Below are 17,699 nucleotides of genomic sequence, written 5' to 3'. Positions count from 1 at the left end.
AGACGGCGTATACGGACGCCTGGACGCTTCCCGATTGGTGTATTGCTAGCTTTAGCATCATCAATTTTTCAGGTTATGTAGTACTGGTTGTGGACACGTCCACAACGTTAAAGAGTAGAAAGAATGATTTGACTTTTTAAGATTGTGTAGCCTCATTCTATATACATTTTACAGTATAAGTTTCTTTTTTTAATCATTCTCATTTAGTAATAACACCACTCTTCTTTGTGGTGTCTGAAATTTAGAAGATAATTTCCTCTTTTCACATGGACTTCTAATTTGTTTGACATTAACCATGCAAAGCTAATAAAAATACAGTACACACTACACAATAATCAAAAGTACTTCCAAACAAAGAACTTTTTGTGTTGCTGCAATTTCAGCCCATGGGAAAAACTGAGTGCTCCTAAAATGTAAACCAATATCTGATCTCGGCATTACCAGGAAGCGATTATTTTCACCATCTCCAGGGGATCGGCATTGATGCACCAAGCTTCCCTTCCTCTTCTGTTCTCTCATTTTCTCAAATGTTCCTCTACTCTGTCTCTCCATCTCAAACCAACCGACCGAAGCAGACGGTCACCCTACCGAACCTGGGTTCTGTTGGAGGTGTCCTCTGTCGGAAGAATTTTTCCTTGTTTCCATCTCCAAGCGCTTGCTCATGTAAGGTTCAGCCACTTTTCTCACATACCTATAATGTATGAGGAGTGTGGTTCTTGGCCTGCTCTAGGTATAATCCTATCCCTTATTTAAAAAAATTTTTATATATTGAGGTTCTGAACAATTACAATCTTCTGTTTGATATGAAAGGAAGGAGTTGGAGTGATGTCAAGGCTAAGTGGGGAGGCCGCGCGGGCGGTGCCGGTGAGATTAAAATGGCGAGACACGCAGATGAGTAAAAGGGAAATAACGAGATGAGCAGAACTAAATGACAAATCTGATTGGAAAGAGCAAGGTTTATGCAGGAGGGGGTGAGTGGGGGGAGCTTGAGCCCTGTCATCGTGTTTCACTGTACAAGCCATCTAACATCTGCCTGATGCGTTCGCTGTCCCGGTTTCACCTCGTAAAACACCCCCCCCCACACACACACACACACACACACACACACGATCGCCTGCATCAACTATCAACTATAAGAGCAAGCATTTATTCCCCGGGAACAGAGCCTCAATTCAAATGATTATAATTATTATAAAACACATTAACAGCATATGCTTTCTCAAGCGTGCATACACACACACTTTTGTAATAACAGCATATAAATAAACAACAATAAAAGGCTGTTATTTTGTTGATCACACAGCCCTCTCTCAAACCTTATAGCAGTTTGACCCCACATTGGCCTACTGGAATCGACACAAAATGAAATTCTTCAAGGCGGAAGAACGGCCTGACCTCGCCATTCAACACAAATTGCAGTGCAGGAAGAGCACAGAGGATGGTTTGCATATGAGGAAGCATCAGCTGCTATGCCTTCCTTTTGTTAGTCACAGCTGGTTGCGATAGAGAGGCGCAGAAGGTGATGGCGAAACACTGCGAGGAACTTATCGAGGGTGAAAACAAATGACCCAATCAGTCGGACCCAAGTGTTAGACACTTTTTATACAGGCAACCAATTAAAGATCAAGTAATGCTTTAGTTATTTTTAGGCACGAATAACAAAGAGTTCCTGGACAGTATGTGCTGCTTTTCGTAAAGTCTCACATATCGGAGTCATTGGCTGAGGAACGCCGGGCCCACAGTGCTTTATGCTTTTACTGCCCATAAATCCACCTGGGCTGTGTTTCAGGGGCCTTTAGGTATCACAGTAACACATCTCACTTGGACGTTTTTGTGTGGAGGTGAGCAATCTGTTGGAATGTGGTTTAGGGAGCTATTAGGGGATTTCTGCACGCTGAGTATTAACCTGAAAAACTCATCATTGCTCCAGTTTACTGGCGATGCTGCTTGATATGCACTTATCATATTCCCTCAAACAGCCGCGTCTCCCAAACAGTTTAAAGTTACTGGGCCCAATTTAACTGTTTCTAAACAAAACTGAAGGAGACAAACCCCCACATATAAGTTATTAAAGTTGCAGATGACTTCTCTGTACAGTAACGGGTCAACTTTACCATAAAATGCCTTTGGTGTCCTAGTTAGATACACTCAGAATAATTAATGTTCATTCTGTCAGTGAATTATTGACAAAAAATCCTGAGATAGATAAATAAATAAATAAATAAATAAATACAGTTCTTAAAACTGTACAACCACCTTACTGCAAATGTCTACTGTCAGCAAGCTACAGTATTCATTTTTCACTATTAATGTAAAGTTTAATGCAAAATCTCACTCTCCCTTTTTTTTTTTTTAGGTGAAATAGGGACGTCACTTCAACGACAAATAGCATTCCAGTAGACTCCGATGTGATCACGCTGCAATGTTGTTCACGAGATGTACAACATTCCTTACATCCCTTATCCTTACATCCCTTACCTTAAATCCATAGTTAAGAAATATTTGCCCAAGTTACAGAATATATAATTACATATTTGCAACTTGATTGCAAATATGGGAAATAAAGTGATATTTAATTTATAGCCAAGCCAACATTGCAATCCATTAGAGAAAATAAGGTTAAACTGTATATGTGCTTTATGACATATAGTGTATGTCCACATCTATCAATCACACCCAGCTGCCGCTTGCTGTTATGTCAGGGAAATCCGAACCTTCAGTCTGAGGGCCTCACCTCGGTCCGTCCGCCCCTAAGGAGCCTGTTCCTATTTATCTTTCACCGCTGTACGACGCCACTTTTACATTCCTTAATGTGCTCTATAGTTCATCTCACCATACGTGGGACATTATAGATTGCAGACAGGCTGGCCGTTGTTGACACCAATAGCATGCATTTTGGGAGTTATTTTTGAGGGAAGTTGATCAACAAATGATCAACATGATACAGAGAATGAGTACAACAGAGAATTCATGGTGTGTGAATGGAGGACATGACATTTAATCTTGACTAACATCTCAATACTGCCAAAAGCTACTTCCAGCCTCTATTCATGATACCTTCTTTCATTATGAAACAGATTAATGTGAGTTTTAATAATACACCTTAAAGACACTGTAAAGTCAAAATCAGAGCACGTCAACAGTCACTTCCCGTCATTGACGACGCCCACCTTACGCCGATAGTTTGTGCATATTCCGCGAATGTCGTATGACACGAAGCCTCGCAAAAATACACGGAATGAGAAGGACTGCCTGTACTCGCCCCGATTGACGGCCGTTAACATACTTCAGTCAGTGCTCAGTTTGTGTATTTTTTCGAGACTTCACATCGTTGTGTACTCACCGAAAGGTGGATGTCGTCAATGATGGGAAGCGACGAGAGATGGAAGTGCCGAGCTCTGGTGAAAATAAAGTCTCCTTCTGTGACAGCCCACAGAGAAAAGTATTAACAACCCTGTCAAAATTGAATACGTAATTTAAAAAAAAAAAAAAAAAAAAAAAGGCATGTAAATGAGGATTAAAAATTGTGAAAAATCAAGCTCTAACGTTCTCCCCATGACAAGAAGTACTCGTGCTTGAAAACCCCTGACCACACACAGGCTGTCAAGTAGGACTTAAAAAAAATAATAATTAAAAAAAACAAAAAAAACAAAAAAACTTGTTCTTGGTTAACAACGAGGTGCTCTAAAGCAGCTGTACCACGGTCATTGAAAATGAATTGGATCCGATGGAATCGGCTCTGATAGAAACGTTTCAACGGCTGGAAAGTTGCTGTTTTTATTAACATGCATAGCATGTGGTTTACTGATATCGGGGAAGTTGACTTGCAAGCTTTAAAGTGTACAGTTAGGCAAAGATTGTCACCACTAGGGGTGTGAATTGCCTAGTACCTGACGATTCGATTCGTATCACGATTCACAGGTCACGATTCGATTCGATACCGATTAATCCCGATACGAATTTATAAGTCGATTGTTGCGATTTTTTTCATTCAAATTTAGAAAATACTAATCAGTAAGCTTGTAGAGTGTAAGATTTATATGAAAATGTATTATTTATTTATCTGAAATTTCAGTCTTATAGAGGTTGTAATCTGTTTCATGTTTGAACAGCATTAAAATAAAATATTAAGGCTTAATGTTCCATTCATATAACATTCTTCCATGCTCAAGGTGTGAATCCTAAAAAAAAAAAAAAAAAAAAAAAATCGATTCTGCCGATTATTGAATCGATTCGAGAATCACGCGATGTAGTATCGCGATATATCGCCGAATCGATTTTTTTTTTTTAACGCCCCGAGTCACCACTCTAATCTCCGCCATTCAAATTGATAGGGTAGTTGGTAGTAGGGCTGGGAATCTTTGACTGTCTCACGATTCAATTCGATTACAATTTTTGGGTCTACGATTCGATTCAGAATCGATTTTGGATTCTCGATTCAAACGATTTTCGATTCAAAATTATTTGATTAACAAATGATTTCTGCTTCAATTTACAGATATGTACAACATTGTCATGATCTACTCCAGTCTGCTTTGCAAGACAAAATGACAGACATTAAAGTGTCTTTTTTTGTTTTTTTTTGTTTAAACATTTATTAATTGATTTTTTCCCAAAAAACAGCATGTGGGCTACAACTGCCTTTTCCCCTTCTTCATTTCTAATTTAAATAAAATCGATTTTTGGATATTAATATCGATTCGATTAATAAATGAGAATCTCGATTCTTTTCTGAATCGATTTATTGGCACACCACTAGTTGGTAGCCTCGTTTTTTCCCCTCGCGCAAGCGCAAACTTAATGTGCACTTCGCTTATCGTGGCAGATAACAGAAGATGTGATTGTGAACTAAGGCACTCAAGCTCTTATGGCGCTTTTCCACCGTACCGGTTGCACAACGAAGCGGCAATTTTTGTCCCCGGATGTTAGTGTCTCCAAGGGACTTTTTCGGGGCCGAGCAGTTCCGTAGTAACCACCGTTTAGAACCCTTTCAGCAGTGGTTCTGCTGCGCCGGTCATCGAGGCACTAGCGGGGCCGTGACGTCACCTGTCGTCTGATTGGCCAACAGCAACGCCGCAAACAACGCCGTGGCACACGCTCACGCACCTTGTTTTAAGCGAGAAGAGGAAGAGGTGCTCGCCGGTCTTCGTTAAAGTCATAAAAATACAGTATATACAATAGATATAATAATGTTTTACAACAATGCTGTGCTATATTTACAATTTAAAAGGTACTTGTGGATGGATTTGTAATGTTTGTGGTTTTAAAAAACATCGCTGGCTAGTCGTGTGTTCCCATTCACTTGAATGAGAGCTCCAGCAGCAGAGCTCTCCATTCAGAAATAGCTTCGCGAGCCGGTCGTGAATCGCGATATTTCATCCATGGTGGTCCATATTAAATTGTAAATAGGGTTCAATGTTGGAGCGACTTGCCACTCGTGAAATGTTATCTCAGATTCGCACGTGATGCGGGAGTGCAAGCTTGACTCAGAAGGTTTAAATGTTGCCGCCCCCTTGCCGCCGTGCGCCAGTTGTAATGGAAAACCGGTGGTTGTGTTGTAGTGTGGTTGGGTGAGGTGTGGTGCGGGAACGATGGAAAAGCGGCATTAGTGTATAGTGAGGGCAGGAAAACTCCTATATGGGACCAACTGAAAAGAAATAAAATTTCTGCTACAACTCAATACTACAGTTCTCACTCTTTGCAAAGTTTTCAGCAATTTTATTTAGACAAGTATTCAGAAAAAAAACATCTCAACTCACTTTACAGTGTCTTTAAGAATAAACTAGATTCAACTTTTCACAAAAAGTTTGCCTCCTGGCAGTGATTGAGTGACCGTTACTGCAGAGTCAGAGAGACTCTTAACCCCGCCTTCTCAAGGCCCCAAAGTGTGGAATACCAATTGATGTGCTTGTCCGTGGAGTGGGGGCTAAACTGCCTTGTGTTGCTGTTGAGGGAAATTTCAAGGTCTCCGAGTACCAAAGGAGCTAAGAGCTCAGAGGTCATACACATGCAGAAGCACCCCCACACATACGCGCACACACCCACACAGTCTAGAGATAGACCGATATGCTTTTTTCAGGGCCGATACCGATTCCGATTATCGGTAGTCAAGGAGGCAGATAACCGATATTTGAAGCCGATATTCATTTGCAGCAAAAGTTAAAATGTTGGCACCAAATTTTTGAATAATGCAAACCCTAACCCTTCTTTACAATGGATTCTCACACTGCACTTTTCATTTTACATCCTTCTATCTGCAATAAGACGTTGGTGGCGGGGGGAGTTAAATGTGGGGGCCAATGTGACATTACCTTTTATAGCATTTGGGATACTTGTAGTTTTATTCTATAAATGTTATATTTTTATATTTTGAAGTAATAGGAGGAACCCTGTCATTCAAAATGTGCATCAGCTGTGGCATTACTTATTACTACAGCAAAAAAATAAAAAAATAAAAAATTCCATGAGAAAAACTATTCATCCCTGAACACCATACAGTTCTTGTAGACCTTATTATAATTATTGTTATTGTTACCATATAGACAGTTTTGATAAGCTGAGGATCTTAAATCGAGAACAGCAATATCATGCTACTGCTCTCTACAAGAGAACTGTCAAAAGACACTTCATCATGTAGTTTAGTGCCACTTAGGATGCCCCAATCAACGCAGAAAAAGGTAGAGTAAAATAACTTGTTTATAATAATAGTAAGAATAACTTGGTTAAACAGACATTGTTGCGGTGGACCGCTGCCACTTTCTGCTGTTTAATGTGTTTTACACTTATAGACACGTGTGTGTATATGGGCCCACTATTCTCTCACTACTGTACTGTAATGTATCACTTAATGGCACAGATGTACTTGTCTAAATAATAACTGGGCTGCAACATTGCTAATTCACATTAACAAGCACTGTCTTAGCTGTCCACATGAATAGTTACTAACACACGAGAAAGTTATACAACACACCAAACATGAGCTCATTATTCAAAGTATGAGGCACGTAACGAAATTACATCACTGAACATTAATTGCAGCCGACTACGGCCGTAGATGTTACATATTAGTGGCATCCATTGAGAGCATAATGTCCCAACTCACAGCAGACATGACGTGAAAAGAGAGACAAAACAAGCAAATAAGCACACTATACTTTAGTGCACTTCTCTACTAATGCCAAACATACGGAAGAGAACACGTTCGTGTAGTTAAACGGTGTTTGAGACACTTAATTTGTTACGGAGCGGACTTTAACGAGGTGCACAACGAGCTGTCAATCAAATCGACGTCGAAGCTTAAGGCACACAATGGCAAACCAGTGCGACAAATAAACACAATATAAAGTAACTAAACGCTATTTAGTGTCACTGTGGCATCTAACTGCATAATAACCGCTATGCAACAAGTAGTGGACGTGACCCAGAATGCAATGTGTGCGTCACGAGAGGTAAATATAATGACATTACTCTACTCTTAACATGGAACTAGACAATATAATAATGACAACTGTTAATATTTGGAACCTTTCTAACAAACATTATTTACTTAATTAAGTGAAAATGTGTGTGATTCCCTCCCCGAGTAGTTCAAGTAGCGAATTAGCTACTGGGTGTTAGCCTACATGCTAAGCTGAACACACCACTGTTAGCTAGCGGGGATTCAATGCAAGGCAATGCAGCTCCATTCATATAGTGCATTTAATACACAACATAATTCAATGTGCTTAGCTTATCATGGTGAAACGATCGGCGGAGTCTCTTCTCTTTTAACTTACCTTCAAAGCATGTGTCTGTCGCGTTGTGTCCGTGGGTGCGTGTGTGACCGGCTACTGTGATACACAGCATACACTACTGATTGGTTCTGGCTCTTGCATGGCTAACCAATGCAATGCTGCTATGGGCGTTACATTGCTGGAGTTGGACTCCATAACAGACAGAGACGCTCTGGGCTGCATTCGAAGCGAAAAGACGGAGTTTTAAATGGATCGCTCATATCGGCCGTCAGATTAATAAAACAGACCGATACCGATATGTACCAATATGTCAAATATCGGCCTATCTCTACCACACACTGACCCCCCCTCAGTTTTTAGTCTTCAGTTTCTCCTCTACCCGCCATGCACCACTTTTGTTTTTTCCCTTCCTCCTTAATATTCTCACTGAAATGTCCCTCCTTCCAAACAAACTCTTTACTCAACCCAGCACTTTTAATTGGAGCTCTGTCCCCAAATGGCAGCAAAAGGCTGGACATACTCTGTGTGATGACCAGTGACGCCATCGGGCCCACCACTAACTCTGACCTCCAACCCCCGTCATGCACCCGGCCTGCTTTTCATCTGCCAAATTTCAAAATTCCTTTGCCCATTTTTGCTTTTATAAATAATAATTGTTACTAACTGATGTTTATCTTCTTCATTCTGCACAAAGGTAGGCTAGTGGGCTCTTTCACAGACCAAACATCCAGATTTACAATGGCACCATATTGTGCACATTCAGAGATCAATCGATTCATTTTCTGAAGCGCTTATTCCTCACATATTGCGATTAAAATTAAAGTGAGCAAAATGATAGAAGTTATCAGAACTTAAGAGCATCTTTTAATTATCCAGAAGAATGTCTTTATTTATATGCACCTCGATAGCACGATATCGCTAATTTTCAAATTGTCGATTTTTATAATGACGAATTGAATTAATTTGATTTATTGCCCAACACTAACTTGAATAAAACAAAATTTAAATAATAAATAAATAAATATAATTCATATTACAAAAATGTAAAAATATTTGAAAATGGCACAAAAATAAACAAATGAAAAATTAGACAGAAATATTAGAAAATACTCCAAAACATTATTTTAAAAAAAGGAAAAAAAATAATGACATGAAATAAGAAGAAAAAAAAAAGATAGAAAGTTAGATGAAAAATACAAAAAAAAAGGAAAGAAAAAGTACAACAACAAATAAAAAAATAAATAAAAAAAACATTCAAAAATGACAAGTTTAGACCACAAAAATATTACCAGTAGGCAAATAAAAAAAACGTATCTACTGGTATAAATGTATAAAAATAAGTATTAGTTCATATTATTTAATATTGGATGAAAATACAATGCAAAAATATTGCTGTCAACCGGCCTTCTGCCATGTTTCAAGTTGTGCACATGTGGAAAAGGAACACCAACACATCTCCAGTTGTTCACATTGAGTGAACGTGTTGTGTGTCCACATTAGGGGTGTGAATTGCCTCGTACCTGACGATTCGATCCGTATCACGATTCATAGGTCACGATTCGATTTGATACCGATATGAATTTACAAGCCGATTGTTGCGATTTTTTCTACTCAAATTTAGAAAATACCGTTCAGTAAACCTATACATGTACATTGTAAGATTTGTATGAAAATTTATTATTTATTGATCTGAAACTTCAGTTTTATAACTGTGAGCCACTGTATTTAACAAACAGGTTGTAACTTTTTTCATGTTAGAAAAGCATTGAAATAAAATATTAAGGTTTAATGTTCCATTAATATAACATTCTTCCATGCTTAAGGTGTGAAAGTTAGACGTTTTTTAAAAAATATTTTTCCATCAAAAATGGATGTTAAAAAAATCGATTCGGCTGCCTATTGAATCGATTCGAGAATTGCATGCTGTAGTATCGCGATATATTGCCGAATCGATTTTTTTTAACACCCCTAGTCTACATGTATGTAATTTTACTCTAGCAACGTCAGCAGGTGCTCAGCCGTCGTTGACACACACATAGATGATTGTAGCAAGAATCTGTAGGAACCAACTTGCCTCTGCAGGCATCACCACAAGGCCTCACACTCATAACACACCCCATAGATCATATTTAAATGGAGTGTTTCACTTACACTAAATCAGGATACACTCAATAGAATGAAGCATCTCTCGTTTTGAGTTGACCCGATAACCCCCTGCCTGGCGCGGCGGCAAATGATGAGGAAGGCGCGCGACGGGCCGAATGTTTGTTTCCTGGCAAACAAAGCGGCGTTTCCAAGGCGCTGTGGGCACATCAGGCAAGGCTGATTTTACTTACTGGGACTGTGAGAGACGTGAGCAGCATCTTGTGACACGATGAATTTGGGTGGGTGGGGGGTGAATCAGCTTTTGAGAAGAATGATGTTCACACCAATGGAAGGAAAAAAAAAAAAAAAAATAGTCTCACCTGATCTGTTTGGTTGAACTCAAAGAGCATCAAATCAAATCTGTTGTTTAATGTGTAAATGCTGAGAGGCAATCATTGATTTTTCTTATTTTTCCCTCCATTACTTTTTACACTAAAAGCAGGTCAAGGGAGACAAGCCAATGCCTACTTTTCCAAGATGTTCATGCTTTAACTTCAAACCATGTGCCAAGCTGTGATGTGATCACGACCCAATTGGAGTGAAATCTGGGGCTGTGCAAATTAACCACAATTAACAGTATGACCCCAGTTCTTTTCCTTCTTTGACACCGCTCCGCATTCATTCATTCATTTCAGGTTTACGACTCATTTGTGATGCATTGCAAAAGTGTCAAAGTTGTGTCGTTGGCCATCACAGAGGATGTAGGCGTACTTCTCTGACAACACTTTATCCACTTCCACCTGTTTTCTTTCAGCTCAGTCATAAACGTCATTTGACCAGTTGGGACTGTTGAAATACAATCGGACCCTTACGGGGCTGCTCACAAGTAATTTTTTCTTCTCGCCTCGCCTCTTTCCCGCCAAAGTGCCTCCAGGAAACGAGTGCTCTGCCGCTCGCTCGCCGCTTGACACATCCTCAATGTTGCATCAGTGCACAACAATGCGGCAAGAGCATCCTGTGGTGGCTCATGTGCCACCTCGTCCTGTTTCACACAGCTCTTTTTAACAGTTAACAAGCCTGACATTCAGTCTCGGCGTTTCAATCATACGCTAGCAGCAATATGCAGGTATTTTGGTAACAGAACTAAAAATGAAGACAGCAGATTCGAAAGAATTCTCTGTTCAGGCTTCAGTATTCTGGAGTGCACTACATGTGGAAATCTGAACCTACAAAACTTGTCTAAATATTCATTTAAGACTTATTTCTACACTATAGATTAAACCAGACCTACTAGATTCTTGTCCTGCTTCATCCCCTGACATATGTAAATATTTTGGCCTGTTTTACTCCCATTTTTGTTTGGTGATGTGCTTTCCTAATGTGACTCAAAAAAAGATGGGAAACACTGGTATAGAAAAGCATTGTTAATAAAAGAGCCATACCTGCAGCTCACACCACGCCACTTCCACTGTAGTCTCCGTATCGAGCCCCTTGTACACCGTCTTGAAGGAGCCTCTGCCGATCTCGATGTCGAACTTCAAGAAGCGTCCGTCCGGCGATGTCCCAACTGCTTTGGTCTCTGCCTCCTCAATATCATCCTGCACTCGCTTCTCGGCCTCCCGCTGCTCGGCACGTGCCTTGGCCAGCTCAGTTTCCCGCTCCTTCTCCTGGGAAGGACTGATGGCACTGCCCGCTGGTGATTTGCCATCTTTTGCGACTTCCTGCGCGACATCGTCTTGTTTGCCTCGCGTTTTGCTGTTGACATCCAATGCTGTCGAGCTGGGCTCTTTTATTTGTATTGCACTATGTAAAACACCGCTACTATTCGGACTAGCTTGTGACACACTGTCTCTGCCAATATTTTGGATTGGCCCCTCTCCAGATCCTCCACCAAGCTCTAAAGCAGGTTGAAGGGTGACGCTTTCTATTGACGGCCCCTGGAGCGCCTCCAGACCATCTCTCTCTGTGGGTCCGGGCTGAGGAGCAAACACGTTAGGCGGCCCCCCACAGTCCAGTGGCGACATCAGGATCACCGCCCCCTTGCTGGGCAGGTCCAAGGCAGTCGCATTGGAGTCGCAAATGACACTCCGGCGGAAGAAGCGGTGCTCGGCAGTCTTGGAGTCTCGGTCCATCGTGTGCCGCCGCTGCCGCCGCTGGACTTCCGGATGCCCTTCGAGCTTCTCGACCACATGCGTGTCTGAGCTGGCGGAGCCGTTCACATTCTTGCGGGGGGTCTGAAGTGATGGCGATGGTGGGGCCGGGGCAATGAATGTCACCGCTTTGCTGCTGCTTTTGCTTTCAGACATTCTTCCCCCTCGGTTATTCGCCGCTAAGGAGGAACTGTTCTGTTTTCAACTCCTCAACCTCCAACTAAAAAAAGTCAACTAAGCAGGAACAGCAATGGAGCGTCCTCCAAATAACATTCTGCGTTCTGAACTGGTTCAACAAAACACCCTACAGTTCATGTAAGTCTCGCTTGGAGGCTCAGGGAAGCCCCAGGAGATGACGGGGGGCTTTCTTTTGAAGACCAGGGAAGGAGAGGTCAACAAGCAATCAAAGGAAGGGGGGTGCAAGCATTGCAAGGAGATGATGCCTGTGAGATCAACACCCAAATCCATCCTGCTGCCAACATCCAAGTAAGGATCCACCAAGACATGGACAAGCGAACTATGGTCTCATGGCTTCCTGAAGCCTGATAAGAGAAAAATATGTTGGGAATCCAAGAGCTACTGCGAGGTCCCGGGGAATTGACCTTGGTAGGCCTCTGGGTGAGGTTGCTGGGCGTAGCCTGGCTTATCCTGGCCCAGCGTTGTCCGATTCTCTCCTTGTCACTGGAATGAGAAGAAATAAGCATTGAAATATTGTTTGGATTAGACTCAGACAAATGTCCAGCCGCTATCAAGAAATTCACTCCACCAACAAACAGACGTGACTTTTTATTTCTTTGTTGTCAGTCTGCTAAGACGTGTTCCTTGTCATTGATCAATAGGACGACCAAGTTGTCTCTGGCTGAAACAGCGGTAAGTAAACATAGCAAAGGGAGACGATTGACGCTGCTGCGGCTGCAGTGAAGTGGAACAATGAAACAGGAGGAAATGTTTGTTACAAAGTGGCAACAATGCCCCTGCCTCTTTGATGATTCCTCTGGGGAACACCGTGACATGGTGAGAAAGAATATTGGTGATTTTTTTTTTAGAGCAATTGGAATGGCTTATAGTTATATAAAGTAATCAATGCAAGTAATTAATTCCTCCTAAAACCGTTAAGGAATGTCATGACCTGCTCCTAACCCCTAAAGGCCAAGACGTGGCTGATTAGATTAGGGTAGGGTATTTGGAATACTTTGTCAACAAGAGTAGCTGTAACGCATTAGTTTCAGATGAACAAATTACATTTGTATGATCTCACAATTTAGCTTCTGTGATATACAATTTTACGATGGATCGTGTACTTGTGTAAGACAAGCAAGACATTTGGGCATCACACACACACAAAAAAAATAAAATCCTTGCTTATAGGCAGGAATGTCAGCACATCTTGAATCTCTCCTGATCATCATTGCATAAAAATGTTTAAAATATCTCATACTGAATTGCTCTATGAGTCATTTTTTAATGCAGCGGCGTGATGTAGAAGTACGAGGCTTTTAATTGCTCCGCGCTCCCAATTTATCCCTAAGTCACCGCAGTCTGGCTAACCTCAAGGTTAGTCTGCTCGCTGGCCAGTTAGCAGCTTAGGGAAGAGGTCAACTCAAGAGTGACGGGGATAGAACGACTGCACAGAAACTCCATGCATGTCTGGAAACCACAGAAAGTATGTTTATCAGCAATGTCAATTTCCTCAGTACTATGAAAGGCTGAGAGGACACACCTCCGCCAAGTGTGAATAATGAAAAACCCTTATTTGGATCAGCAATGCAATGTACAGTTAAGTACATCAACATTTTTGTATTTATCACTGTGAATTTAAGAAAAATGTTGAAATTTTTACATTTTAAATTAAACTTTTATATGGTGTAAAACTTTATTTGAATCAAAATAAAATACATAAGAAAAATACATTAATTATATGGTTTAAATATGTTTCTTTACATTTTTTTTATTGAAATCACCCATTAAGTTGATTAACTCATTCATGCCATGGAGGTTTCTATTCATCAAGTGGAACCCAACCATTTACTGCAGGGGCGGACGTCGAGGGCCGAAGTCCTGCGGGTTTTTGAGGTTTCCCTCTTCCAACACAAGCTGATTCCAATCAACCGGATCGTTATCAGTCTTATGCAGAGCTTGCTGATGAGCTGATCATATATCAGCTGTGTTGGAGAAGGGAAACATTCAAATGTTTTGCCCAGCCCTGATTTACTGCCAACATCTGTCAAGTATGTTTTTCAACAGGTAGGCAAGGAAAAGGGCCTTGCCCAGTTTGCCTGTGAAATTCTGGTTCATTAACCTCTGTACTAATTACATACAAATCTCTATCGATTGCACAGCTGCATCACTTTGAATTTCAGATCAGCACAGCTTTTGAGTTGAAGATAAACAGTAGGGGGTGAATCTTTGCTTGTTCGGTCAATTATGACGGTAAGAAATGTCAACACATTGGAAGTTGGACAATTTCAGGCACCTCACACTTGAACAGCATAAGAAAAGATGAGTATATGGAGTGAATGGCGAACAGCGCGTTTAAAAAAAATAAAATAAAAAAATCTGTTATACTTGAGCCATACAGTGAATCTTGTTTTTGTCGTTTTATAGATTGAGGTGTCACAAAAAAAAAAAAATGTAAGCCTCAAAGTAATTGCCCTGTTCTTTTCTGTTTCACAAAAAGCTATTTTTTTTTCCACTACTTGGTCAGAAAACAAACATGTTCTACTGCTGATTACTAATAACGGAAAAAGCCAGAAAAAAAAAAATCTGTTTTGAGAAGACAGCCTACTCCATTTGTATTGCTTATATTAACACAGAACACATTCTGTGGGTCTTGAAAATCAGTCAAAATGGTCTAAAAATGGATTGTAACATGGGGAACTACAGTACTTTGAAAATAGCTGTCAATGAATGAGTTAATTTATATTTTTTAAATTTAGAAAGTGCCTCATCACTGGGAAAAAAAATCCTACTTCATTTGATCTTCAAATAGATACACAGCCACTTTTCATATATACAGACTTTAGTGTTGTCAAGATGTCATCTCTGCACCGCACCAAGCTTACTCAAGAATATTCAACCTCACTGCCTTTTGGAGAAATGTAACTGCTGTAAGCACTTCATAAACCATTGCAATTAACTGTATGATGATGAACTCCCCCTATCCCCACCCCACTACGCTAAAATTAGTATAATAAAGCCTTCAGCTACTGCTTGTAGAAGCAGACGGATGACTTGCAAGACTTGAGGGAAGTCACAGCCATATTTCAGCCTGCTGTCCAGATGCCGACAGCTTCGGTCATGTGTGTGAGACAATAGGTGATGCCGAGTGATGACGAAGACGCCACACAGCTGTTTGTCTCATCTGTGGCCAAAGGGCATTACGGAACTGTGATATTGTGAAGCAGCTGCGTGCCGCGTTCCCTCTGGGTGGACTGTACATTTAATGTAACCAAATGTTTGTATGTCATGTTGGGCTAGCTCAAATGACCCAATGCGAGGTCAAATAAAGGTGCTTTGGGAGGATGACACAACTGTCATAGGAAATGAACCACGAGGTGTGTTTTCGCTCTAATTTCTCAACAGCTCAGTGTTGTCATGAGGAGTGACACAGGCAAGAAGTCAAGAAAAGTGCAGCCACTCTATCTCCCAGTGGCCAATAAAGTGTCACGTCAACAATGTCAATGAAATGTTAAGGCTTATCACCAGTGGGCTGCGTTGACCAATCACAGATGAACATTCTTTGCAAAAGTCATTACTGTACTTCTGTTTTTGATGCAAGGCTGTCACATCATTTGCTATCCATGGGAACACTCAAGTAAGGTCAAAGAAGTGACATGAATTGTGCTGTTAACAGGAAGGAAGAAAACAATTAGCATGAATGTTATTAAAAAGTCAAATCAAATGGAGGAAATTGCCATTTTATTAGATTTTGGAATATTTAATCTACTTATACATTGTTTTTACTTTTATGAACTCTCGTTATCATCAGGAACATCAACATGAGAGAAACAATCAAATTAATCACAGTCTCATGAGACAAACGGATGCCCTGTACTGTTTGGAATCTAGCGATGGTTCTGGGAAACAATTTGGATGACTGTATAAATATCTTGCAGCATGTAAATAACATGGGAGAGAACATTTTGTGTTGAACATCTCATAACTTTGAATGTAGGAACGTGGCTGGTACCTGTTACATCTGTTCTTGCTGATGATTTATGGTCCACAAACTTAATGACGAGCCACCCTCATCTTCTCCAGCTGGGGGTCGCTGCACAAACGGCGCACACAGCATGTCACGTCGGCGCGTCACATTAAACCAACAGATGCTTGACGAAAACCCAAGAGAGACGGATAGAAAGCCAACAACAACGCGTCTTCGCCATAACTTCGAATCTCTTCGTTAGATGAGAAAATGTGCTCCGGGGAGCTTCCGCGCTTAGCGGGACAGCAGGCAGCTGTAAGCCGCCAGACAGACACCTCCCGCCGGGCAGAGAAGCCAAGTTCGCCCGCTTATGTCGCAGTGGCTCTGGTGCTTTCTCGTCTGGTCTTAATCAAAATTTGCGCGCTAATTTCTTAATATGTATCCAAAACTGGTTCACCGAGTGCCGTATTAAGTGAATAAAATCCCCGAGCAGGCTTGTTGAGTCCACTGTGTTGACGCTCTGGGACGGAGAGTCGTTGCGTACTGTTCTGCTCAACTGCGATGACTCGACAAGGCAACCGCTGTGTTAAGACGAACGACATTAACCCGGAAAAGACACGGAAGTGAGCACACGTGACTTTCAAATTAAAACATAACAATAGTGACTTCTGTACACACAGTGACCGCCCATTGTGTTCAGAACGAAACCCCACGACACGCATTTTAATCATATACTGCTACTGTGAATAAAACGCAACATTTTGCTATATTGTATCAATCTGTATGGTCGTAACTATGTGAGATTTTACACAAATTCGACAGGTTTTATTTTACTTTTTAAGTTTTTACTGGAAACGTTCTTGTGTTTAATTGACAATTTCACACCAATTGCATTCAACACGTTTTTATTAAGTGTACATGCAGTTTTTTTTTCTCTCCTTACCTTCCTTCCTCCCTGAACCACATTTTATGATTCAGAACGTGTTCGTGGTGTGAAATTTGCATAATTATGCTTGCGCTTTTCGTTTATTTGGTGTTAGGTTTAAGAATGTATATGATTAAATAAGCATCTTCACCTGCTCAACTCCATCCATCCATTTGCTCTACCATCCATTCATTTTCTAAACTGCAAGGGCCGCGGGGGTGCTGGAGCCTATGCCAGCCGTCTTCGGGCTGGAGGACGGGTACACCCTGAACTGGTTGCCAGCCAATTGCAGGGCACACAGAGACGAACAACCATCCAAACTTACAATCACACCGGGACAATTCATAGCGCTCAGTTAACCCGGGGCACCCGGAGACAACCCACACAGAAAACTCCACCCAGCAAGGCCGAAGCCCGGACTCGATCTCAAGTACTAGGAAGCGGACATGCTAACCCTGGAGTGAGCCTCGAGGGCCAAAGTCCTGCAGGTTTTGGAGGTTTCCCTCTTCCAACTCAAGCTGATTCCAATCAACAGGATCGTTATCAGGGTTATGCAGTTTGCTGATGAGCTGATCATACATCAGCTGTGTTGGAAAAGGGAAACATCCAAAACCTGCAGGACTCCGGCCCTCAAGGACCGAGTTTGCCCAGCCCTGTAACCA

General features: G+C 41.2%; 1 protein-coding gene across 12 annotated transcripts in view; it reads right to left on the bottom strand.

Annotated features, from left to right (window-relative positions):
* The window catches only part of wnk1b (WNK lysine deficient protein kinase 1b), a 68,133-nt gene extending 51,444 nt beyond the window's left edge, over positions 1–16,689 (bottom strand). For all 12 annotated transcript variants that reach the window (XM_077499035.1, XM_077499027.1, XM_077499030.1 and 9 more), the window contains exons 1-2: positions 16,158–16,689; positions 11,261–12,649 (exon numbers count right to left, since the gene is read on the bottom strand). In XM_077499035.1, coding sequence (XP_077355161.1) covers positions 11,261–12,124 — 864 coding nt within the window. In that variant the 5' untranslated portion in view covers positions 12,125–12,649; positions 16,158–16,689. The remainder of the gene's footprint in view (positions 1–11,260; positions 12,650–16,157) is intronic.
* Positions 16,690–17,699: the final 1,010 nt, after the last annotated feature.

Source organism: Festucalex cinctus, chromosome 16, assembly GCF_051991245.1.
Source record: "Festucalex cinctus isolate MCC-2025b chromosome 16, RoL_Fcin_1.0, whole genome shotgun sequence".
Taxonomy (NCBI): Eukaryota; Metazoa; Chordata; class Actinopteri; order Syngnathiformes; family Syngnathidae; genus Festucalex; species Festucalex cinctus.
This window is presented reverse-complemented; position numbering and strand designations above follow the sequence as displayed.